The sequence below is a fragment of the Ammospiza caudacuta genome, chromosome 3 (assembly GCF_027887145.1).
Source record: "Ammospiza caudacuta isolate bAmmCau1 chromosome 3, bAmmCau1.pri, whole genome shotgun sequence".
Taxonomy (NCBI): Eukaryota; Metazoa; Chordata; class Aves; order Passeriformes; family Passerellidae; genus Ammospiza; species Ammospiza caudacuta.
In genome coordinates, this window is record NC_080595.1 from 72,946,144 (window position 1) to 72,973,863 (window position 27,720).

At 37.1% G+C, this 27,720-nt stretch overlaps 1 protein-coding gene across 1 annotated transcript in view; it reads right to left on the reverse strand.

Annotated features, from left to right (window-relative positions):
* The window catches only part of AFG1L (AFG1 like ATPase), a 64,105-nt gene extending 36,968 nt beyond the window's left edge, over positions 1–27,137 (reverse strand). The window contains exons 1-7 of the mRNA XM_058801802.1: positions 27,050–27,137; positions 20,413–20,636; positions 13,270–13,321; positions 12,573–12,674; positions 11,188–11,318; positions 5,918–6,017; positions 3,235–3,293 (exon numbers count right to left, since the gene is read on the reverse strand). Of these exons, the coding sequence (XP_058657785.1) occupies positions 3,235–3,293; positions 5,918–6,017; positions 11,188–11,318; positions 12,573–12,674; positions 13,270–13,321; positions 20,413–20,636; positions 27,050–27,137 (756 nt within the window). The remainder of the gene's footprint in view (positions 1–3,234; positions 3,294–5,917; positions 6,018–11,187; positions 11,319–12,572; positions 12,675–13,269; positions 13,322–20,412; positions 20,637–27,049) is intronic.
* Positions 27,138–27,720: the final 583 nt, after the last annotated feature.

Consider the following 27,720-nt stretch of genomic DNA (forward strand, 5'->3'; position numbering starts at 1 on the left):
TATTTAATATTTCAAAAGAAGAGAACACTGGGATAAGATCAGAATTGAACTGGAAGCATACACAGGGCAAAAAAAGCTGCCAGTGCTGTTACTGACCTGCCCAATGACACAGACCTGGGGCTTTTATGCGGCTACCAGCTGTAGGACATGAAGTTTTCAAGTGGCTCTAAAAATTGGAACTTTTCAGTTGCAACCTCACACAACAATCACTTGTCCCAGCAATTTACCACCTAGAAAGACAATATGGACAAACTCTGGAAGATAACTGTATCTTCTTTAGAGTGCTATTTCACTCTTTTGCTTATTCCATAGAAACAGCTTTACAGTTATCTTTGTAAAAAACAGAACTCAAACACAGATATTGGAATTACATAGACTGTAGAAAATAAAAACAAAATTCAAGATGAACACAGGTAACTCTAGATCTGGGGAAGAAACCATTACTTTTGATCATTTGAAGACAAGAAAAGATATTTGTGTAACAGTTACCCAGGTATCTAGAAAGTATGTATTCCACTGACAAAAATGAAAAGAGCCTGAAATATATTTCAAGTGAAGCATTTCTTCACAGAAATATACTGCCATTAGTTTCCATTCATTCCACCTTCCCAAGAAACTTTGAAGAAATTTGAAACTCCTGTGCTGAACTTGAACTACTTTTAGTGCTCAAGTCTTATTTTAAGATTTATGATCATAAAAGTTAATTACTGAAAAGAACAAACAAAACCAACCCAACCTATTCACTCCCACTAAACCCCAAACAAAAGCCCTCTGGGAGGCTCTGAGCCCAGGGAAAACTAAGCCAGGAGTTAGTCCCAGCTGTCAAAGCCAGTACCAGGGGACAGGTCAGATGAGACTGACAGACACACATGGCTTGGATTGAGGGAAAGGTTGAGAAGACAGTAAATCAAATATTTGCCAGCAACTAATGCAGTGTTTTCCTTCATATTTTCACAAAAATCCCAGAAAAAATCACATTTACATTTCCTAGTCACAGAATTACGCACATCTGACGCAGAAGCTACTTTATCCACTCACACCAATATCATCACACAGATTCTACACATTGGGGAGGCCTAAATCTGCATTTCTCAAACCACCAAAGCCAGAGTATCAATGTTCTATCCACACCTTTGTAATGTAAAGGTCAATGGTTAAAACTGTACTCTAGAATACATTCCAGTGTGGTTTTTAAATGCTGACTTCTGCTATATTGAATTAAAAATGTAGATTTCAATATTTTTTTATTAATAATTTTAATGTCATGCCCTTATCCTTCCACTTCCCAACCAGGGTCAGAAAAGCATTTTGTGAATACACTTTCTCTGATCCAGCTTTTGGTCATTATGTCTTTGGGAAAGAATATTGTTACACTGGTAATATTTATTAAAGTGACATTGAAGGCACATATATTTAGAGCAGTGTAAAAACACAAAGGTGCTGGGAAAAAGAACAAGGACAGGAAATCCAGTATTTGCTCTTGTGAATTACGTTAACATTTGCTTCTCCCTTCATTCATTATGATGATAATATTCATCTGCCCCTTGTCTGGGTTGTGCTACTTGTTTCTTTTTGCAGTACTCCATTCTTTAGACTAAGCCACCTTTACTGCTTCTCTCAGCATTCCATCTATTTCCTACTAAAAAATTTTTATTACCTTCCCAGTCCTGATAAGGTGCTCTGATGCATAAACTACATTTCACATTTTTTTAATTCAGCTAGCTAAAAAGACAAAAAAGGAAACTATAAATAAGCATACATGATAGATATTCTTAAAGCCTGATGATCACTGAAATGAAAAAGTCTTATGTTTATCAGGGAGAAAACTAGGAGTCAACAAAGAAAGGCATATAGAAAAGAATGATCTGCCATGGTTGCTGCATTTCAAAAAGCAAATGCATATGAAACTACTTCTATGCTTGAAAATACTCTATGATTGGGAGTTCTCATCCTATGCAGACAGCTACAAAATAAACCCTTTTCAACAATTTGAAATGGAAGTGGTTGTTAATTTGTTTTTATGTTCCTTACTTCTCTAAAGCCATCCAGTTAAGAACCACTCTCACTGGTAACATCCCTGACTTCATACACAGCCATTCTGAGATGCACCCGAGTGCCATAATCATGTGAATGGCGTATTAACTTTTAAACCTGATAATTGTAAAAATGTCAACATTAGATGGGATTTTCAAAGGTTCTTAGGCAATTAAGCAATCTTATAATTCTGAGAGGGCCCACTGAAACTGCTAGGCATTGTTAGCTGCTTTACTGCTGACCATCTGAACAGAAACATCCAGTCAATGCATCAATTCAGCAATTCCAAATCTCCTATCAAAAAGCCAAACCTACCTAAATTCAACCTTACAGCTCTTTTATCCTAGATACCAATATTATTTAACATTATTTATGTGTTTATTCTAGCAATACTTCTGTGAAGTAGGGAAATGCTGATATTTCCATTTTACATGTCATGTCAATCCAGAGCAGGATAAGAGACCTGTATGTTAGCCCCCAATAACATAACAATACAATTGTAGCTTGGGAATAAAAAATATCTGCAACTTGTCCACAACTTCTAAGTGTCATTTCAGCTTGTATTCTTTTTAACAGCAAAATAAGCACCAATTGTGTTATTCACAGAGGAAGGATCCTCCATTTTTAAATTTAAATGAAGCAATTATAGTTTTTGACCTCCCACAATACAACATGCAGACTGAAGAAAGCTTGCTGCAGAGCCACTGCTTCTTGAACATTATGTGAAGCCTCACAAACAGCCATTGAAAAAAAACTACTTACAGAGGAGAGAGACCCAGAAACAAGGTAATTGAGAAGTACAGAACAAACCCGACTTTCCTTACATCAAAGTAACTGCAAGCTGCTACATTATAAATGTAAGATACCCACAAGTACAACACAGTATAAATATTAGAGAGACACTATGTTACACAGCATACCTGCACCAGCAGGAAAATCTTATCCAAACAAACACTTTCTGCTGCCTTAGTCAAAAAGATAATTTTTTGTCATGTTAAAAAAGTCCAGCTTTAAAAACATGTTAATTCCAGAAGGAAAAAGTCCCTTCTTGCCTTACCTTCAATTAGTTTTGTTCAAAATAGCTAAAGCAGATATATATAATGTGGAAACTTGCACTAAAGCAATCCTCTACAAATCTTCTACAAATTAATTAATAAAGCAGGCAGAACTGAAAAGCATTAAACAAGTGGCTCTCCTTACCTTCAGCACAGCAATGAATGGTACAAAATTAGCCCTCTGAAGACCATTTTTATAGAGATCTGAAAGAAAGGAAATCAGTACCATTTTGCTACTTAGTCTTAATAACATCAGCTTGTCTTCTAGTCTAGCAAATAAAACTCAGTGTTGCTGGAGACAGGAGGAGGAACAAAAGGCAGAAAAGGAGAGCTAAAATTCATTTATCTTATTTTACTATACAAAAATTCAAAACACCCTTAAGGTAGAACGGAACATCCCTAGAAATGTGAAAACAGCAGGAAGCAAAAAATTACTTAGATCTCTAATGACATAAAACCAATTATAGCAGAAGAAATTAGAGCAGCATCTGTTTTAAAGTAAGGGTTTAAAAAATATTTGTAATGCTGGGTATACATTGGTATCGATTGTAAGGCCAAACTATGCAACTGCTAAACCCAAGTATTTGGCAGAGGGCAAAAACCCCACACAAACTAAAAATATACAATTTGTCTTTACTAAGTTAGCATCATTCTTATTTGATGTTCTGTAATATGCTTTATCTTCTAGCAATTCTGCCAGGTACACTTCCTCCTCAAAAGCAAGAAAAAGGATCACCCCTAAGGCCAAAAACCTGAACATTAAATTAAGATGTAAACTTAGGCAAAGTTGCTAAAAATACAACTGAAGAAAGAAAAAAATAGTATATTATGTAACAAAATGCAGACCTGCATCATCAAACAAAATACAAATTAACAAAAACGGCAAAGCAGCAGTTTTCATCTTATCTCTATGTATTTATAAACTTTTCTTCCCTGGAAATTAACCAACTGCCCAACAAGTTCACAACAGAATGACTTCTCTGAAAACACAATAATTTACAACAGTATGATGATCTGCTCTGTTTCATTAATGTTCAGAAGCCTTATAAAAAGGCAGCTTAGCACCTGTAGCTGACAAAAGGAATGAATAAAGAGAATACAGACAGCTGGCAGAGATATCACCAAAATTCCACATAAAGCACATGCCAGGTTATGATTAACCTTTATATTCCTCATAAGGCCTGAAGGCCACAGCTACACTAAAGCTTTTATGCTTTACCAACACCTCACAGTGGACAGAAGATGCTGCATCCATGAGACAGCAACACGCCACCTACAGAATGGATTTCACAAAATTGGATATGTACGTGGAAACATTGAGAAAAATTAGCAGTAAAGATAATTCCATTACCCTAATTACTAAAAAAGTTCTAGGAAATCATGTATCGTGCTCATTCCCAACTCAGCAAATCAGGATAGTCATACATTTGTTAAAATATATAGCAATCAACTGCATATTTACTTGCAAAAATTAGTGAATATGTAACAGTAATGTAAGACACCTACCCCCATTAGTTCTTCTAGCTGATAGGACTGTGAGCTGTGTGTTATGTCTCTGTTTCATGAGATCAGAAAAATAAACAGTAATTTTGGAAATGCTGTTCTTGTCATTCTCTGGGGTACTTAATATAGGCGGATGTATTTCAGGTTGATACAGTGACTTAATGTATATGAAAAACACCCATACAACCATAAAGGTCACAAAATTACATCTTGATTTAAAGCACTGGCTACAATCCTCACGTTATGGTAAAAATTCTCCTGAACTTTAAAGAGTAGTCCTTAAAAATAACCCAAGGATGGCTCTCAAGTGAGTAAAGCACCAGCATTCAGTCTATCTGTAATCAACACAACTACAGCAGTTACAATTCCATCTTTTTTGTGCAGAAAAGGAAAATAAGCCAATGGGAAATAATTTTCTTCCCTAATAAAAACATTTGGGTGGGGTGTTTTTGTTGTTTTGGGGTGTTGTTTTTGTTGTTTTTTGCCAAGATAAAGTTCATTGTAGAATTGCCCATCGTTAGTGATTGTCTTTTACTCAATTAATTTGGGTGGGAAAATTAATGGTTGTTACAGTTAACAATTAAGGTAACTCTTCAGTATTTGAAATAGATCAATCTGAAATGTTATAAAAGTTTATGCATTATGCTAACTGCTAATGCTCTACAACACAAACATTTTTCTCCTTCACAAAAAATTACAGTTACTGAACGGTTAAAACCCATACAGATTTGGGAACTTTGTAGAAGGATCTACTCAGCTAATCACTAGAAAGAACTAGTCACTGCAAAAAAGAGGTAGAAATGGAAAGAGCTCTCCACTTAACTCTCTCAGACCAGCTTGTAAGAAAGTAAAAATGGCATCTTGGTAAGTGCCTCTCCTTCAAGCTGGTGGACCACATCTGCAAGTTTCTGAGATAGAAATTGGGAAGCAATGTGATATCATTTCCCTTCTTTGGCAGGATCTGATCTTTTCCTATCCTTAAACACATTCAGAACAGGCAATATTTTACCCCTCTTCAACTGCCCTGTGCCCAAACACCCTCTCACTGGTTTGGATAGAGTGGAGGAGATCAGAAAACACAGGAGGTTTTGAGAGTGATGGAGGAAAGAACACAGAGTTCAAGATACAGGAAGGGTAAGATTAAGTGAAAAACTTTTCCTTCTTTAAGAACAAGAAAAACTAGGGGAGACAAGCTGGAGTATCAATGATTCTTGCAGTCTATAGAGTTCCTTAGAACTAAACACTGTATGATATAAATATAACTGTTTTGTAAGATACTGAGATTCACTGGATTTGGTTAACACTGGTAGAATGTTTGTTTTTACCTTCTGGTGGCCTGTTGGATGTTGCCACAACGACAACCCCATTTTGGAAGAGATTTTCAAAAAGCTGCTTCAGAATCATGGCATCAGCAATGTCAGTGACCTAAGAAGACAACACATTTGTTATATCTTGCTTTCAGCTTCTGCTGCAATAGATCTGCAAGTGGCTTTGTAGCTAGGAAAATGCTTGTTAGTGAAAGCCATGGAAAAAGATTCTAATTATTGCTTGGTGAGAAAAATATAAAAGGGATAATTAATAAGCAGTGAATGTACCACAGTCTTTCAAAACTTGCCCACTCTTTATTGCAGAACTCCACCATTTCTTTACCAATTGCTAAATGATTCCATGTTAACTTCTATTATGAAACTACAGGTGGGAGACACAGAAAACAGACCTAAACATTTAAGAGCCTACTTAATTAGGAACAACATGAAAAAAAACAGAAGATAAAAAGAGATACACACCGGCTGTTTTACATTTCTATTACCTTTGAGGCAAAGGTTTGCAGAGGTGAATTTAAAATGGTCATGGGACTTCAGAAAATAAAGACAAGTAGCCAACTATACATAATCAGCTGCTGTTGAAAATAGAATGATATGACATAGATACTATTGTGTGATTGTTGCAAAAAACAATTCAACAGATGGCCCATCACAAAAATAAGCAATTTCATTGTTCTTTTTAAGTGCCTTCTATTACTGTCCATGAATAATCAAAAGGCAGGCAGTCACTTCCAGCACAGTCAGCCTCTTCTAACCTTCAGGCACAAAACACGAATGAAAAATAAAAATGGGTAGAACAAGAGATACTGGGGAGGGGTAAGGAAGAAAAAATGACTACAAGATAAGCCATTAAGTAAAATTTCTTTAAGCATCTTAATTTTAGCTTAACAAATTTGCTTTATAGTACCACGAAATAAAAGGATACAGGAACAATGCTGTAAAGAAATGCATCGAGTTTTTCTGAAAAACCAGCAATTCATATTTTACAGGAGTTCACCACCTTAATACATAATCCACCTTTATGATAATTACACTTCATTTTCCTGCAGACCCTGTGCTTATTATAAAGACACTTGTTGCATTTTGGCTAGCCAAAACAGACCGCAGTTCTGAGGAAATAAACCAGTGGTGGCATGCTGGGAGTTATTCCCATTACACAAGAGATTGACAGAATATTGAGCTTTCAGCACCTTATATGAGTATGCTGTGATATCAACACATGTGCCATCACAGAAAGTTTACCCAGCATAATGTTTTCTTCTACTCCACACCCCTCCACCCCCCATAATTCTTCCAAAAGTAATTTCTAAATTACTTTTCAGTGCAGAAAAAAAAGAAAGGTAATACTACACTAGAAACTTAGGTAAAAGACTTAGGTTTCATTTCTGGCAGCTAGTTTTGAAGTGGTAACATTCTTAATGAACGATATATAAACACTAGCTTCCTTCTTCCAAAGATTTTTTCTATTTTACTCTATTAATGCCTTAATATGGATTTTTTTCTTTTATAAAAAACAAACTTTTACATAATTACACACACCTCAGATTTGCATCTCTCTGCTCCCTAAGAGCTGATAATAAAAAAAAAATAGTAATTCACTATCATACTGTAAGTTTTACACACTTGCTTATGTTTCACTTAGCAATAATTTATTTCTACCGGATACTAAAATTTAGTAATTTCTCCCATTCCTAAGAACACAAGACACATAAGGAATCACTACAGATGTGCATCTTAGGGGTAGCTGAATTTCTTGTACCACAAAGCACACCTAAAAGAATTTTAAAATTCTATTATAGAAATAATTTTGTTACAAACCTTTTTGTTTAATAGTACTACAAAGCATGCTGCCTCTAGCAAGCGGGGAATGAAAGGGTAATAATGCTCACATAAAAAAACCCAGTAGCATTCTCCTATTAATGGGAATGGTTTTTGATGCAGAATTCTGAGCCCCATTACAAAAAAAGGAAAAGAAAAAAAGCCAAAACAAAACAAACCACCAAACAAACAACAACAAAAAAAACCCCAAACCAAACAAACCTCTTGAAAGTTCTGTCAAAAAGCAAGAGCCATTTTGAGGACCAGGATGCAAATGTGAGCTCTTTTTATCTAATACACTTTAGGAAAGATAAACAATTTCTACAAGGTAAAGCAGGTAGAAGACAGTAACTAAAGGACCGTAAGTTCTTGTGTTTTTTACTGTATCCAGCATTTACTGCAACTGATAACAAAAGCAAAGACTACAAATTACCAATAAGGAGAGCCTGCTAGAGGAGAGAATGGAGAAATTTCATTAGCATTTAAGAGAAAAAAGAAAAAAAAAAGCGAAGACACTAGACTAATAGTTAATTTACATGTTTAAGTGCCTGAGACTCAGTCAGCCACTGATTGGTACAGTTCCACGTAATGAATGACAAACATAAGCATGTATTATCAGCAATTAGTATTAGCACAAAAATAAGAGCCTAATTTTTATTAGAGGCTTTTAATAGAATGTAGGTTAGTAAAAACTCCCTAAATTGTTCATTCACTTTTGTAGTCCAGATGGTACCATTGGTACCTTAAGGTTAACACTGCATCATCTCTCAGCTTCCCAAGAAGGGGAGACTCTGGTTTTATTATCAATATTAACATAAGTTACAGTCCTGTGCCAAAATTAGAGCTTCTAACTACTTGTGTATAGTTATTTGGCTACTGCTAGCCACCCCTGTGCTCTGAAATCTCATCATTAGAAATGGCTTAATTTTAGGGTTTTTCTTCAAAATGAAGATATTTTCAGAATAGCTTAAGTGTTCTGTGATGAAAATAAGACTTTAATATTTCCAGTAAACTGTATGACAAAGATCAGTAAGACACAGAAATCCTTTAAGAACTTGATAGCCTGGGGCTCAGGCAACTGCTGACAAAACCCTGCTTCAAAATGGACAAACACAGAAGCATAGTGCTGTCACTGAGGTCCTGGCCATCACACAGTATTTGCACAAAGAAACATCAAAACATAAATTTTAACACAACAATACACTGAAACACAGAAAATTACTTTTAAAATAAGTACTGAAATATTTTTCTAGATCAATTAGTCAATTCTCCATTTGCTTAATAGTTCTCTGGGTTTTGCAGAAAGATTCACTTCAGAATACTTCTGTTCTGCTTTAGCCCATAGTCAATGAGGAAAATGCAACCTCAACAATGCTTTTGTCTTCTGAAGTTCTGCATTTGGTTTCCTCTGCAAAATGAGCATTAACAGTATGTTCTGCTGTCCCTGTTTAAAATACCACTCATCTATGTTTCTGTTCTTAAGATAAATGAATAATTAATTCCAAGTTATTCTCCTTTTTTTTTGTTCAGCAGGCATCTGAAAGCAACTTGAAGTGTTTAAAGCAAATCTCAATAGTTTTCTGATGTTGTTTCCACACACTATTATTTTGCCAAAACAACCTCACTTTTCATCTGTCAAAACAGAGATTTGCTTTGTCCACAAGTCAGAGCAGTGTATGTTCTAAGCCTGCAGCTCTTTCCAGTTTCATTTTATTCTAGCAATTCTTTAAATACTAGTAAATCAGACTGCAGGGAAATAAAGCCATGATCTCCACTGCAGAAATGAGCTGCAAACATCCCAAATTAAATATGGCTCCTTATTATTAATGTTAACTGTCTCACCACGTGAGCTTCTCTCCAGTCACTGCACTACTTTATGACTATTTAAGCAGAGGGTTTCTTATCCCAAATTCATTGCCTTCTGAAAAAATTCAGAAAGCTGGAACTCTGCTTATCAGGCAGAATCTGTGTAGAGTTCCATGTTACAGAAAATCAGGCAAGAAATCCAGCCATTCAGAAACCTGTGAATGTAGAATATTAGTATATCCAAACCAAGCAGATTTTTAAAATTCTCTTATCAATGCAAAGTCTTGGAAACACATTTAAAATTTATAGTTCTTGTATTAATTTCCCAACTGCAACAGTTCAACAGAACAGATGATTTTTACAACTGAAGTCATTGGTGTACCTCAAGCAAGTCAGCAGGGGGAGCAGGCAATCAACTTGGGCACAAAATATACCACAGTCTCTCCCTTTAAAATGTGGAAATATGACAGACAGTCTGTAATCAGCACAGTACTGCCACATGAAAGCAGTGAGCATTCATACAGAAAAGCAGGTATTTATACTAATACATGGTAAAGCCATTTTCTACCATTCGAGCATTTAATGCTGGGACAACTAACAATTCCCTTTCCAAACCTTCTCATTTCTTCATTGTGTAAGTACAATTGTCTCTGTATTTAGATTTTACACTCAGGTTTTGGAAGCCCAGCATAACCATATTCACTGGACAGAGCACAAATTAAATGACTGAACATCAGCAATTGCAATGACCCCACACATTCTGAAACCACCTCTGCTTGAAAAATGCAAGAGAAATTTAAAACAAGAACAACTGTTACTTGACCAAAAGTCCCTTCATGGGAGCCAACCATAGACAGTTATTTCCTCAAGTGTGGAGGTTTGCAAAGTAATAGCTAGGAGACATAAACTGCTCCATCCATTTTAGAAATGTATTAATTTAACACTATAACAGACAATTTCACTTAATAGATTATTTTACTATTGGTGATTCGAGAACTAACACAGATCTGTTCATATCTTGCTCTGCATTTTCTCTCTGAATTAAAAAAAATATCTCAGCTGGTTAAAGCTGCCAAATACCTCTAGTTTTTTTATTAAACATTTTTATAAAGAATTTTACATTTAAGTTTGTGACATTAACATTCACAAACTGTGTAAAACAAATGAAATAATCAAGTTAGCTTGGGCAAAGATCATTTTATAAACTTATTTTTAATTTTCACATTTAATTCAATAGAAGTTTCTTAAAATCCTTAATCACATTGTGAGTGTTTGTTGCATTATATGAACTACAAAAGCAACGATCAGTGGCAAGCAAGCATCAGGTGGATGATGGTCCCTGTCCTGAAGAATTCATGAGCCTCTAGACAAACTCTAATACCTCCTTGTATGATCAACGACCAGACTGGTAAACAAAAACACTGCAAGGGGACTTACACTGCTAACCTGCATCTTGTCTGTTGTGGAAAAAAACCCCAAACCCTACCATCTTCAAACCTGTAAAGTGACTTCTAGTCTTTAACTTTTACCAGTCACTACTGGCCAGTGATTCAAATACTGCATTAGCAGTAACAGGTATCCTATTTTAAGATCAAAAGTAATTTTATGAAGTTTCCCTTGAAATGAAAGAGTTATCTATGACTTACCTGAAACTCGTCAAAACACAGGAGAGCAGCCTCTCTGCTTATTTCCTCTGCCACAGGTGCAATTGGGTCATATGATTTGGCCATAAATCCAGCTTTTCTCTCTGGTAAGTTCTGCTTAAGGCGATGTATTCCTTAGATGATAAAAGGGAAAAGAACAAATATTTCTTATTTCTTTTTCTAAGACAGGAAGAACAAATTACTTAGCTAACAAATAAAAAGTAAACTGGTCCAGTAAAAATAAGAAAGCTTCAAACTTAATCCAGTTTCAAGAGGCTAAAACACTTTACAACCACATCCACACAACAGTTAAAAGCTCACAGATTTTGTGATTCTTATTTTGTTTAGAAGGCTGTAAAACAAATGTCAAAAACATCTTGAATGCTATGCACTCTATCTTCTATAAACTGATACAATTTGGAGTTTTATCTTGCTCTGAAGGTATTCTTAGAATGCATGTAGCTAAAAGAAGGCAGATGTAGCAATGCAGTTATACTTCAACACGTGAAGATGATGATAATGGCGTACGGTAAGATAATTAAATCCATACTTTACTGTCTCGTGGATTGTATTGCACCTGACTATAAACAAAGATTCAGGAAAAAAAGGATCCTGCAGAAGGAAGATTAAGCACAAACGACAAGAAATGGAAACAGAATATCTCAAGTGACCCAGCAACGATTGAAAAGTGGGCACTAAAAAGTGGCTTGAGTTATTTACACCAGTGAAACCTTCCCAAGAAAAATGCAGCTGTCACAACACTTGTAAAATAAAGTAATAGTTAACAATTTGACAGTATTTTAAGGTCACAGAATTTAGAAACAGAAGCAAGTTTTAAAATCTTTAGAACAGCACCCCTGTCAAAACTAAGTGCCTTATTCAGCTGATCAGAAAATTTTCTGAAACTTGGAATGTGCTTCTTTCTATTGCTTTTTTCCTCTGAATTACTGACAGTTATTACTAAGTTACTCAACCAGAATAGGTCCCAGTCTCCTTGGCATTTATATCTGATTTAGTTATTGCTTATTCAAAACCTTTCCATTTTCAGTTTTAGCAATTGCCTTCTTCAGATTTCAGGTAAGCTAATTGGCACCTGGAAAACATTTAGTTAAGTATTTCATTCTAAGCAATATACTCAAGTTATAGATACAACTAGGTATGTATATTTTTCTTTCAGAAAAGATACTTGAAAAATAATATGCAATTAATATCTATGCTGGTATGATAAACAATGCTAGCATGCATTAACTTTTCTTTTTTTTTTTTTTACTTTTCTTTCGGCTTAAATATTTAAATAAAATTACAGTGATTAATATGAATATGAGACAGACTTTTTAATAGATACTGTATTTTATAAAATTCTTGTCAATACCTGTGTCTGCACTTACTCTGGTGTACATCCAACATGAAGCCATGAAAATGGACTCTCCTTTTCTTTTCTACTTCTAAGTGAGAATAGAACATGTCCATCACCATTGTCTTTCCTGTGCCTTCAAGTAAGAACAATAAAAATCACTCAAGAGGTAGTTAATTTAAGAGCAGTATGTACTGATTACAGTAATGACAGTTTGTCAGCTTGGCCCTAATGAAACTCTAATTTTCTACAGGCTAAGTACAAGACCAGACTGCTGTGAGGAGCAGTTATGTTTTCTGTTCAAAAACTTGGAAGAACTACATTTTTTTTTCTGTTTTAAAATAGAGACATGGCCCAAAGGTTGCACAAATTACTCCCCATACACCCATAAAACCTGTTAGTATTTCATTTAGAAAGCAAGTATGTTTTCATGCTGCACTGTTACAATTAGAATTTATGATCTCTCTCCCACAATTAGTTCCCAAATTCTTAAATTGTGTTCTTAAATATAAGAGAATGGGTAATGCTGAAAACAACTACACACAGTAATGTGGTCCAATCAAACAGCTTCCAGCATTCAGAGTGTAATTATATTAAATAACATCATAATGTTACATCCAGTAAGATCCATTAAACCAATAAAGCTACATAAACATACAGCTTTCAGACACTTCAGAATTCAAATAGACATGAACTTAGAAAAAATTCTATTGGATGCAAATGATACTTACCAACATCTCCATAGACATAAAGACCTTTTGGGGGGTTGGTTTTAGCAAAGAGCTGCAAGTCAAGAGAAAAAGAGTAAATATAGATATAGGTTAAAATAAAAGCAAGCACATGTCTGTGATAAAGTAAGAAAGAAGCTACACTTAACCACAACAGTAGCACTAGGCAACAAAGTGTAACCTTGACTAAATCATTAGCTCAGAATTCTTAAGTAATGTTCTCATTGTGCAAATTCTACATAAGAAGCAAAACATACATGTAAGGTTTGGGATTTGGGGTTTTCTTAGATCACTGCAAAAATATCCCCATTCCCAGCCCTAGCACATGTGCCTTTTTATCAGAACACAAAATGATTCAATGTTTCCAAATCCACCATGATCAAAACAAATCCTTTGCCTCATTAAGCCATTTGAGCATATATTCTTAGGAAAACAGGATATAAAGTTAAGTAGTATGGTACTATGCATAGATATATGCACTAAATAGCTATTAGAGCAGATCTGCTTAAGAGATAAAGTATTAGGACTCAGAAAATCAGTGCTGCAAAGCCCATGAACATTGTACATCCTATTCTCTCAGTTTTGAATATTAAACCCAAAATTATCTCTGGTTTAAGCGTGATTAAAATCAATACAGTCACAGTAAAAATATGTATCTATATGCATATGCATGTGTCCTTATATGTATAAATATATAAACATAAAAATATACTTTCAAAGTATGCCTTTTATTAACCTTTTTTTCAAGTGAGTTACTTTCATCTGGAATGAATATTGCTTAAAAATTTTAAATCTCTTAATATTATTCAGGACATATGTTATGACACTTGATATCTATTTTACTCAAGTATATATTTTTATGCAAAAACTTCCAGAAATGCTAAGACTTTCAATTTGGAATAGTCCTCTTTCCCTTTCCCCCAGTACTATGCACAGCCACTTCCAAGTACAATTCAAAAAAGAAACAGTTTCTAAAACACTGGAAATCTTACCAAAATTCAATCAAATCCATGAAACTGAATTGACATCCACAAAACACAATGCAGAAGAGTATTTGCTTATTTTAAAGTGCTCCACTTTCAGAGCTCTATGGGCTGAGCCAACACAGAAGAAAATTAAAATTGCAACTCTGTGGTCTCATTTGGAGCTGGGTAATTGCTAAACAACTTGAATCTAAAGCACTTTTTGAAAATACAGTGCTGTGGTAAAGAAATAGAGGAGTCAGTACAAAACACTAATTAAATATAAAAGAAAATGCATGACCAAAAAGTAGAAGGGTAATATCTCGGGTTTATAGTACCAGCTCACTCAGAAAATATGCAAGCATGGCTCTTACACAAGAGTCCCTTTTAGATTTAATATGGATCTCTATTAATAGGGTAATCAAAAATTTGTATCATCAATCTGTGGCTGGAAAGGGTTTCAGATGTTTGGAAATTATTCCATTAATTGACAAGGCTGCAGCTATTTGCTAGTACTTTGAAAGCATTGTAAGACAATTTAATTGTTGAATATTTTTCAGTGTGTACTTTTTAAAGAGCTTGTGCTCAATAAAACTACTGATGCTCAAAGTTACAGGAGAAAAGAAACAGACAAAAATCCAAATGAGACATTTTCAAAATAATTTCTTTGGATTTAGTTTTAGATTACCAACAATCAATGGACTATAATATTCAAATTATTATACAGAAAGGCTGTATTACTGTGATTTGCAGTTTCACAAGAAGCAGCATAAAGCCAGAAAAACAAATCAATGTGTAGAGTACAGCTTCACCTGTTTTTGCAAAGGTTATATAAACAGAACAAATAAAAATGCCTACATTTTTATACCAATATTTTCATTGTAAAGCTTTTATTAATTTAATTTAGCTACTTAAATATTTGTCTTTTTAGGCATACTTATTTCCAGATAACATGTTACAGAAAAAGGAACTTTTGTTTTGACTAAAGGAAACAAAAATAATGGCTTGGCCTCCATAAAAGTTGGTTTAAAAATTTAAAATTGTTTCCCTTTGAAGGCAGCAATTTTTGAACGATATCTGCTATCTGCCAAAAAGCATGGATACTGTGGCAGAGCCAAGTATATTTGCTGATCATCTCTAAAAACAAATCAAATGTCAGAAAACTGTTTTTCCTGTTTCAGCAATTAAAGAAGTTTGTAGAAAATATTTTACATATAATTCTAAACATCGCACTATTGACAGCTTTAGGATAATGACTTCCTCATTCCAGTCAGATATTATATAACTCTAATAATTTATTTTTATATTCTTTGGTTGTTCTGGTTGGTCCTATTTTCTTAACATACATTTGATTTCAAAAAAGTAAAACTTTATCAGTAGATTTTTTTTTAATACTGACAACTCAGATATCCCTACCAGTCTCAAGCTATTTTGCATGACCATAAAATGGATTTTTTTTCTTTTTGTTTTAGTTATTCTAATGCATCTTCTGAAGCCTGGAAGCTGTCTAAGAAAAAGGGAAACCTCCACTAGGAGGTTCAATCATCAACATTTGATACAATTTAAATCACAGCAAGCAGCCAGTCAATAGTATGTGGTGGCAAAGAAAGCAGAACACTGATCTTGGTTCTATGCAAACATACATTCTGCAAGAAGGAGGGAGGAGATCTAAGGCAGAAAATCCTCCAGTCACCCTAAAATAAGGACACTTTATTTCAGGCAGGAAAGGGAGAAAAGTAGGAAATGTAGGAAGACAAACTAAATTAATGACTTCTCCTTGCTCATCTCCATATTATCCTGAGGTACATTTGGAGTCTCAGCATAACAACATTAAATTTGTTGACAATATGTTTTCTTTGACAACAGAGGTAAGATTTAAGTATGCTAATACATACTTAAAAGATATTAAGTGATACACAAAATTTGAGTTTGAAGGGGACAACATCTTTAGTAACACGCAATGTCTTCCCACATTCTCCCCTGCTCAGACACCAGAAGAAAGCAACTCATTTCCTGGCAGTATTTACACCCTGGAAAAACTTGTAAGTGCAAATGCATGTCAATACTAAGATGGTTAATTAAAATATGCAAAATTCAAGACAAGTTTCCCAACAGCAGATTTTTATTTAAATCCTAACAAAACTGCCTCTTTCTCCCACTCTTTCAAAACTCCTTTTTGGCTGTTGTTGTAGCTGAAGACATTTTCAAGGTCTTGAATGGTGTTTACTATTGTTCATACCTCTTTTCAAAACATGACCTCACTTATAATTGAGCTTATTTCAAGTCATTAGTACAGCAACTCAACAACTCTTAAGATGTCCCAATTGGTATTATTTTGAAAAGCTGGAGATCTGAAATGTCTATGCCAACTCTAACAGCCTTGAACTTCAATTCAGAGGATCTCAAAATATCTCAACACACAAGGCCATGCTTTCACCAAGTTGAAGATCAAAGTCTGTGTTCAAATTTGAGGAGTAATTTTAAAAAACAGAAGCCTATTTGGTTGGCAGCAAGACTAATTGTTTTTTTCCCCCGAGATTCATTCTAAGCTGATGTCCCAAAAAAAAAAACCTACATCATAACAAAATAGAGTTTATTAACATGAAGAAAATGGCGCCTGGTGTGTCTGTGTGCCCCAGACTACTCATTTCAAAAAGATTTGGCCTGTGAGGTAACACAAGTGTTCTGGGTAAAAAAAAAACCTGAAAGGCCTCTATTGTATCTGATATAAATATTCGCTCCCTAATCCTACTTTTACCACAGTTTAGTGAATAAACTATTTAGAGAAAAAGTGACAAAAGAAGAACCAAGCTAAAACCAAAGCAGACCACTCTTGTAACAGTTCAGAAGTGCAAGAAGTTTCTATTTCTGGAATAGTTTCTGCTGTTTTGGAAGAAGCTTCTGCAATTCTATCACAGAAGAAATCAAGCAATAAAATAAGGAATATCAGACTATAGAATAGGCTGCTAGAGAGAGGTTTCTCTTCCACCACCCCTTTTTCTTCACCACAACCTCTCAACCACATTCCCTTCAATAACAGAGCCAGAAAAATGAGCACACTTGAAATGCCAAGCACCACTATTTTTTAAAAAAAAGCTGCCAGTAGATTAATTTCTTCTCAGAACAGGAGGTTTCGTACTAAAAGTGGGCTATTCAAGTTTCTAGAAGCCTCTTGAAAAAGCAAGAAGTGAACTTACAAAATACTAAGTATAACTGATAAATTATTTCATTTTTTCAAAACATATCCTTAATTAGTTTAAAATACATCCATTTGTTTCATTTACATCTATTAAAACTCACCAAGTACAAAACAGAAAGGAAAACCAATGGTTTTATTACACAAACATGACAGTATTCAAAGTTACAAAGCACCTGGCCTCCATGACAGGAGACTGCCAACAAGCCAGTCACAAATACAGGATTTACCTGTATCATTAGTATTTCCTGGAGAAGCCTTCAACTGGTCAGAATGAATTCCACCCATAAACCTACACAAATCCTATTCAAGCAGGCCAACTCCAGACAGCAGTACTCAGCACCAGCTCTTCTTGGCATGAAAAGCCTTAGCTCTAACTGAACGAAGTCTGCAGCAGCATCACTACGCTGAAAGTCCATAGCAAAAAACCAAGTATATTGCTTACTTAGGAAACCCCTCAAGAGATACAAGCATATGATAAGCATATGATTTTACAACTACCTAGTCACATTTGTGACTTATCTGGGGAAACCTTCATTAAGATGTTGATTACAACTTTGCTGAAGCAAAAACTGGCCTGCACTAGAATTTAAACTATCGTCTGTTTGGCTTCATTTTATCTCATAAGGAGCTCTGTTTGAACTGGCAAATTGCTTTCTCAAATACAGCAGAAGAGGAACAAAGCTGTTGTGCTGACTTCTCTCTGAATCATGATTTCAGTTTAACTACACAAGCTAGCAGACATTGACAGATTGATGCAGAAGTCACTGCTCTCCTTTTCTGGGGTTTTGACGTATGGCATGGCACTATAGTGCTCAACCTGTTACCAATCTTAAGATTTCTATACAAATATCAAACTCCAGAAAAAAAACCTCAAATTGCAGTAATACTTATCCCTGTAGCAAGTAGTTCTTCAGCTGCTTCTCACTGACTCATTAGTTCATCAGTGAGCCATATAACAATTTTCAAAAGTTGGTTTAAAATTAAAGCAATGTTAAATGCAGAAGTGGAATGCTTTAAAGAAATTGGTGAAAAACATATTCTCAAGTAAAAAATGGCATTCAAGTAAGAAAGTGTCAGTCTGGCTTTACTGCAATTAGCTCTGTTACATAGGGACATAGCAGCATCATATTTCCTAAACAGAGAAAGGCTGATAATTTGTTCTCTGCAATACAGGCTTTCTTTGCTATTCACACTTCCCAGTCAAAGAATCAGTAAATAACAAACCCACAGAATGCTTGATCTACAAAGCCATGACACCTGCTCTAACAACTAACAATGATTTGGGGCACTCCAGTTAACACAACTCAGCTCTCAAAATTATTCTCCAGGGCAGTGCTTTTAGAACTTTATATCCAAATGTCCACAACTTCTTGCCAGAAAAGATCAAAATATTCTAGCCTACTGATCCCTCAGGTTTGGCAGTAAAGGCAAAGCCTTCATCATAACATTTTTTTCTCAGGCTTTGGCTCCCCTTATCTCGTGCTACATCACTTAGTCTTGCCCTGCAATCTGCAAACATGACAGTATTTGTGCCAGGTAAGAGAACAATTTGGTATGGTTAGGTAACAAGTTTAGAGTAGCATATTTAAATTTATGCTCATGAGATGAGGAGTGTGGTGCAATGAATGCTTAAAAAGGCTGACAAGGAGATTTGTTAGCAAGGACTGCAAAAGACATTTTTGACCATAATGTTTATTATTAAGACATTTATTGACCATAAATGTTAAAGTTACTTCTGATGAAAAAAAAAAGCAAACCCTTAAGTGATGCAAGAAAAGAGTGAAATCAAAAGAAAAACTCAGAGTCTAGCTGGGGAAAATGCTGATTCCCTCCTCCCAGGGACAAGGAGGTCTCTCCAGGCTGGGAAAGTGCAGGTGAGACAGCAATGTATATTTTGCCATGCTTTTTCCCCAGCACCATACTTTTATCATCAGACTCACTCAAACACCCCACTCTTGTTGTTTCCTCCTACCACAGCTTACAACTGTGCTGACTGAAATATGTTAATCAGGTGCAAATAAAGCACATTCACTGGGCATTCAACCTTTGTGCACATCTATGCCCAATATTTAGCAACGAATTAAATGTCTTATCTGCTTTTCTGGGTGCTACATTTAGTTTTCTGGGATATAAACTCAGGTCTACAAAACAAGAGGCAAGGAAAGCTGAAGAGGGAATTCCCACATCAGTTCTAGTTGCTTCCCATGAGAACGTGCCATAGCAGTGCTATCAATACTTGCAGGTGCAAGGCCACCAGAGCAGCAATCTAAGAATAATAGCATGACAACAAGAGATGTGGAAAATACTGTGAAAGAGAGTCTAGAAAACATTGTGTCGAGAGCTTCAGGGAAAAGTTACAGAGATGCAACAGCTGGCTAACAGCACTGTAATTGTTAAGGCAATGTGCAACAGGGATGCGTTTAAACTTTTGTAAATCCTTTGAAAAGAAACTGCGATGCCCCCAAAAACACAAGGGTGCAGATTGTACCAAAGCCTTCTTTCCTTACCTCACCTGGAAACTAGCGACATGGAGAAGAATTGTTTTTAAAAGTCATGTCTGATACATATTATAATGTGGAATTATTTGTGGAATATCTGTTAGAACACAAACCATCAGTGTTCAGTTTATCTAATCCAAACACACAAGTATAATACCAGTGCTTGAGAATTAAAACCTGGTTTAGGCCCCTCTCTCCTAGAGCCAAATGATGTTTTTGGAAAAGTAGGCAGCGGACATAACTAAAACCATATTAGATTTTCTTACAGAATTATTTCAATATATCTAATTTGGCTACTTCTAGAGTGCCACTGGATTTTACAAACCAAAAAAGAAAGAAGACATATTGAAACATGAAGAATCATCTATCTGGAAAGATGTATTTGCAAAAATAAGATTTGTGCTCTTGACAGAAATTTATGCATTTTAAGCACATTCTTAGGAGGAAATATAAATGCAAAAAATATTTTTATCATTATAAACCTCACCTGAGAAAAAACATTTTTCGAATCAATGCTGTAGCCTTTAAGGCTCTCATGCAATTTCTGCAGGCGCTCCACAACTCTTCTTTGTTGCTCATCATTCTTCAGCTCTTGATGCTTAATCAAAAAGTCATAATGTTCTAAAGGTCCATTGCAAACCTGTAAGGCTCTGGCATGAACATCTGTAGGAGAAGCAGGGCCTGTCTTCTCATCTGCCTGAGCTGTGTAGGCTGTTAAAGTAAAAGTAGCCAATTAATAGAGAAGTTCTTAAAAGAATCTCCTTATAAACAACACATATTCCTAACAGTTTACACAAAGACATATATACATGACAATGACTTACCTATATAACCACTGGTTACCCCTTCATTTTTCATTAACTCAATTTCTAACTTTAATGTATGTTTACAATTCCTTTACTTTATTAACAAGCACACATTCTAAGAAGTCCAGCTACAGAGTTGGTAAGATTTGGCTGAGCTGTTGCAAGGGAAGTTTTGACCCTTTTTTTTTTCCAAATTGGGGTAAAACCATTTACATTTCCAAAGTGCATTTCTCTAAATAGATAATCTTTTTGGTAAAACTTCAGAAAATACTTAAAAGTCAGCAAACAAGAGACCAAAGCAGGAGTTCTGTAAGGAATTTGAAACAACCTGTCAAACACCACACTAAGCAAGGCAGCAGCTGTGAAGCCCTGAAATGCCACAGCTTGATCTGCTCCCATCATCTTCTGCCTAGAAGAGACAGGGACAAGCCCAGATAGGAATACTGTCAGAAACAAGATGTTAAAAAAAAAGTCAGGATTGCTAGACATAAAACAAGACTTAACTAGGGAAAGAAACAATGCATAAGATTACAAAGAAGGCTTGCCAAGTCATTAATATCAGAAACAATGGCATGCACTGGGAAGTTGTTAAATATCTTCTTTGCTTCCAGTGTCATTTAACAGGTTAAATATAATAAAGAAAAATATTACTTCTTAATGGGTAAAGGAATAGCATGTTAATTGCAGTAACACTTTTGTCCCACAGCATTACCATCTATAAAGCAGGAAAGAAAGTTGCAAGTGAAAGTACTTTTAAGCAGGTACAAAACAGCTGGAAAAAGGATATGTAATAAATAATTACTACACTTAAACCACGTGTATATCTGCAGTAGAGTTTCATAGAGGGCTCAGGATCTCATCTTGGTGCAACCCCAGATTCCCATTCATGCCATATATGGAAAAATAAGGTAGACAGACTGGGAACACAACAGAAATCAGGAGAGGGGTGAAGACACTCTGCAAGGCAAGTAAATTCTGACAAACTGGACAAATAACCTAATAAACTAGGATGTAATTCAGCAGGGACAAAGCATGTTATTTAGAGGAAATAACTAACTCAGGAGATGGGGAATTACCAGCTAAAGAGACAAGACCTGTAAAAAAGGATCCAACAGCTACACTGGATCACAAAATGCCAGTGAGACAATATCATAACACTACCAGAGGAAAAAATAAACTAAAATAAAATAAACACAAGGCCTCAAATATAGATACACACAGAGAAAAAAAACACCCTGTTCTATTCAATGCTGGTACAGTCTGCCATGGAAGACACTTTTCAATTTTCACATAATATGTTACAAGAAGTATGAACCAAATGACAGTAAATGGATTTTTTTTGGTTTGTTTTTTAAAATATGAGTCAGAACCCACAAAGATGCCATAAAAGGCATGAAAAGAGTTTTACACAGCTACAAGGAAGATAGAATATTAGAAAACAATGAAACTGAACTAGCAGATCAAATTATGATTACTTATTGCAAATAACAATTTCTCCTAAAAAGCCACTGTTTATATCTGCAGCCAATAACTGCACCAAATTCTCTTGTTCCTGGAGGAACTGAGTTGTTGCTTTGAATTAAGAGTAATTAGCTCATCTCTATCCAAAGAGATCACATAAAGAAAGGTGAGTTCAAAGTTTGTTATTGCAAAAGTATGAGTAAAACCTGTAGAGAAGGAAAACATACAGCTGTCTCCAAATACGTACAGTGTACTGAGAAAATGGAAGGATATGGTATTTACACAGATAACTTAATAACTGTAATTAATAGTCTAGAAGCTGTAAAACTTCCAAAGATTTGGGGTGAATTTTAAAAATAAGTTTGAGGAAAATCTGTCAGGAACAGGTCAGCAAAACCCGACCTGCCTCTGAAGGGAAAGGGAAAAGGAAAGATCACACAATTATAGAATGGCTTGGGTTGGAAGGGAGCTGAAGTATCATCCAGATCCAACACCCTAGCCATGGGCAGGGACACCTTCCACCAGAACAGGTTGCTCAGATGAACTCTCAAAAGTTTTTCATCATGTTTTCTACTATTCCACTCCCAAAAAAAGTGCACCAAAAAAAGTCCCGTGATCCATACCTCTGAACTATCTGTGCCCTTGCAATACACAGAAGTTGATGGCCCTAAGAGCTCCAGCATGCCCCCTTATATCTATATATTCCGAAGTTCTTAATGCTTACCACAAAATCAAAGGAAAATAAATAATAAGCTGATTTAGGGGTAAGAAAGGGTTTGTGGCTCATGACCTTCCTGGCCATGGACAAAGCACATCAACAGCAGGAGTGCTCAGAAGCATGGGGTTTGTCTCAGATTACATGTTCTCACAGCTAACCATCCTGGGAGTGGGAGAAAGTACTCTGTCATTAACATGTGACAGAGGTGGAGACTATGCCCAAATGGCCATAGAGGGTGTCCTGGCTGTTCTCACTGTTCTCCTAATATAATATTGAACACTGGGATTTAAAGATCACGGGAATACACTATAGCACACCATCAGGAGACACCCAGTAACTGGTTAAGTGATAAACTTACACCTGTAGCTGCAAAAAAAAGGCCGATGCTACTGAGGAGCATGTGGGGTTTTAGACATAAGAAATAAGTCAACAGAAGGTACAAGTGATACAATATTCTAAGAGACAGAAAAAAATGTGCACCTTCCATTCTAACCTGCATTTTGTGGAACAGATTGTAAAATCTATCACTCAATTATAGGAATCACCTACGATTCAGTGTACTAACTACAGTCCTACAGCCCTTTTCTCCACACTGCAAAATAGGGATTTTCATTTATTCCTTACTGTTTCATTATCTAGTCTTTGTATTACAGAAACTTCAACTCAATTATTTATTATTTTCCCTTCTTCAAGTGTCACACACAGGAAAAGCGTCCTCCACACCTATGCAGTGTTCTGGATACAACTATAGAAAAGCACAACATCAATTCACTGTTCACACAGTTTTACACAGAACAGTGTGAAATTAGACATGGTTACCCATAACCTACCTTTCCCACCTTCAGGGTGCAGGACAGTGTAGGATGTTACCACATTTAAACTGATGTCACCTGCTTCTTTAGATTTGACACCAAGCTGCAACTTTTTTCCTAAATTCCTGTTCCCAAAACATACATATGTCAGTATAATCTCACTTTATTTCATACCATGTAATTAGGTCTTTGCATGTGCCTTTCTGCTTGCTCATACAAGGATCACAGACACAGCTGCAGTGAAAACCTACCATGACACACCCAAAAAAGAAAGAAATTGGAAGGGAAAATCTCACCAAGGCAAAAAAAACTTGTTTTTTAAAATGCCAATCTGGAATTACAAGAAAATTTCTTTCAAGTAGGGGACTTAAGACATATTTGGTAAACTGACATTAATTTACCACTGCAAAGATAATTAATGCCTACATGAAATTATAAAAAGTGTTCTTAACTCCAGGGACTTGCTGACCAGGAAAAAAGCAGCAAATTGGAAAACTGATCAGTGTGTTGTTGAGTTTTTCCACTGCTACTTAGAACTGATGTCTGAGATGACACAGAAAAAGGGATGTGAGTTTCAATGACACATCTTATGAAAGCAACAGTCACTTCTGAGGCAGGCACTAGAGTTATTTATTTATGCAAGAAGACAAACTGAAATGGAAGTTGAGTTGTGGCATACCAAAACTGATCCTGACAGCAGCCAAGAGGTTGAGAGCACAGAAGGGTAACCAAGCTATAAGGCAGAGAATTAACATTAACCCCTTCCTTCTTTGCTGTTAATTACTGTTTGTCTTAAACATAGAGAACATTTCCAACTGCAAAGAAATGCAGAACTGCAAAGAGTTGTGAGAACTGCATCTAAACCAAACCCATGTAGGTTACAACTGCACCAAAATTCAGTACCCCAAAATCACCCGAGCGCCACCTTTGCTGACAGTCACGATCAAGAAGCTGGAATAGCTTCTACTAAATCAGTGTTAATGCAAGGTACAAGGATCACATCTGCTTCATTACTGCTCTGCCAGCACAATCTGCCTCGAGAGCTTTTCACAAACCCTGGAATTTGTGTGGAGAGGAAAAAAAGTCATAGAAACCAACTTTTAAAAGCTGTCATGCATTCAATAACCCAAGCTGAAGTTCAGAATATCAGTTTGGGTCACAATGAAGCCAAACTGCTTCAAACCTTGAAGCTCTTAGTGTAAAGCTGTTAAAACTGCCTATGAAACACAACTGCCACAACAGAAAAAGAGGACTTGGGAGTCAGAGGGCACTTTCATCAACAGGCTGATGGTGGTATCAGAGACCTAAACTCAAGATTAAGCCAGTAATAGAAGTGCCGTAAAATGTTTCCTTCTTAGATGACACCACAGTGATGAGGAAGGGCAATGGTAGTCTTGCAGCTCCAAAGGTTATTTTCCTCTCTGAAAATAGGAGCAAAGGTAGCAAAATATCAGAAAGAATTTTTTGTCATGTTAGTATCTGTAACCAATAATAATGTTCTCTTGTCTCATCTTTTATTAAATATATATGCAAGTTTGGCAGAATCAGTCTCAAACAGGTAAATTGCCCCATGATGTACAAGGATTTGGATAAATTAAATGTGTGTTAAAGTTAAGCTCATGAATAAACCTGTAGAAGAACAAAGACTTATCATGTAAGCTTCTTGGGAAAGAGATCATGTGCTAGGTATAAAGCTAAAAATGCATTTATAGTCCTATAATATACAAATGCTCCTTTCAAAATATTGCACTATGATTAATGACAAGAATGCAAGAGGAGGTGGTCTGAAAAAATTATTTACTTTCCAGTGCTTAACAGAAAGCTTAAAAAATCAAAATCCAACCAACCATATGGGGGAGGGTGGGGGGTAGGGCATAAACACTAAATTATCTGCATGAATTGAAGATGTTAGGCCAATATCATGTAAAATTCATAAAAGCCCCCCACATGCTGAAATTAGTGGTTCAAACCAGAAGAGGCAGCTTGCAACTAAGACACAAGGACAAGGATTGGCATTTTTGTCCCATTATATGACCTCAGATGAATCACTGAAGGCCATTCATTCAGGCAGCATATTTAATCTTCCAGAGAAACATGAGCTGGAACTAGAATTCTAGTTTTTGCATACGTGCCTGATACATTATTCTGCTAGATTACTTGTATTTTTTCCATGCACACTTCATTTCACAACCTGACTGACAGATGAAAGTAGGGAGACACAAGAGAAGCATACCAGTGAAACTGGGACTTTACAAATAATACTTGTCATGTCTTTACTTAATTAAGGAAAAGGTACACAACTGCGGAAAGCAAATCACAAAAACAAAGAAAAGACTATAAACCAGATCATAAACCAAGATTATAAATCAATTCCATGAGGGCAGCCCATCCCTGCAGTCTGATGTCCTCAAACAACATATGCAAGGGCTACCTTTTCTTTGACACGGAAGCTAACTGAAACCTCTAATTTTGCTCAGGTAACTTTTTCTAACCAATATAAAATAAAACACTCGCACCTACAGAACAGTACTAGCTGCAGTGCTTGTCTATTTTTCTTAGGATGCATAAATATTTTACAATCACAACATAATGTGTGGATGTGGACTTTTATCAATCCTGGGACCCACCAGTCACCAGCTGAATTCTCACACCTTGGCCAGACTGGCAGAGGACGAAGAGCTCTCACGGAGGAAAAAAGATCTCTGCTCCTAACCTAAGCCTCAAGTTAACAGAACTCCATAAAGTTTTGTACTGAAGAGGCTTTCAGAGCAAGGCTGTGAAGGCACAGCAGTCGTTCGTTACACCCCGGAGGGTCCTTGAGGGAGAACAGCCCCCGAGACTCCCAAGGCCCGGCCGAAGCGCTGGCAGCCAGGGCGCACTCGCCGAGCCCGGGTGCAGCCGCAAGGCTTTCACCGGGCAGCGCACCGAGGCCCTGTTTGCCAGGGGAAAGGCGGCATCACCAGCTCGGGAAGCCACGGGCCCCCTTCGCGGGTCACCCGGTGCCCGGGGCCGACTCCCGGTGCCACCCTGGCAGGCAGGTTCCCTCCGGGGCGGTGTGGCGGACAAGCCCCGGCCGGGAATGCGAGGACACCGGCAGGTCATGGCAGAGCGGCGAGGCCCGTGCGTGTCCCGGCGGTTGCCGTGTGGCCTGCCCGGCACCGCCAGCCCCCTTCCCTCCGCCGGGGACAGACCCGCGGCACGACGGGGAGGGAAGGCACGCACCGGCTCCTGCGACCGCTCCTCGGTGCCCTTCCTGCGCGGTGCCCCGGCAGCTTGCCGCCCGCCCGGGCCTGGCGAGCCCCGGAGAGCCGCGGCGGCGGCACTGACCTCTGTGCGGCGGGAGCAGGCGGCTGCGGCAGCCCAGAGCCCGCAGCAGGCAGCGCGCAGTAGCCAAGGGCGACACAAGGGCCGCCATCTTCCCGGCGCGGCGGCGGCGGCCAGGGCGCGGGGCGCGCTGGGAAATGGAGTCCCGCGGGGCTGTGGGCGAGCCCGTGCGCGGCCGGTGCTGGGCGAACCGCTCCCGTTGGGTCACGGAATCACAGGGGTCGATTCGATTGGAAAAACCCTCTGAGATCATTGAGTCGAACCTATGACCTAACACCACAATGTCGACTAGACCATGGCACTAAGTGCCACGTCCAGTCTTTCTCAAAAACCTCCAGGGACGGTGACTCCACCAACTTCCCCGGGCAGCACATTTCAATATCTAATCACCATTTCTGTGGAGAAATTCTTCATCATGTCCAACCTAAACCTCTCGTGGCACAGCTTGAGGCTATGTCTTCTCACCCTGTCACTGGTTGCCTGTGAGTAGAGGCCAACCCTCACCTGGCTACCACCTCCTTTCAGGGAGTCATAGAGAGCATTAAGGTCAGTCCTGAGCCTCCTTTTCTCCAGGCTAAACACCCCCAGCTCCCTCAGCTGCTCCTCACAGGACTGATGCTCCAGAGCCTTCACCAGCTTCATTGCCCTTCTCTGGACTCACTCCAGCCCCTCAA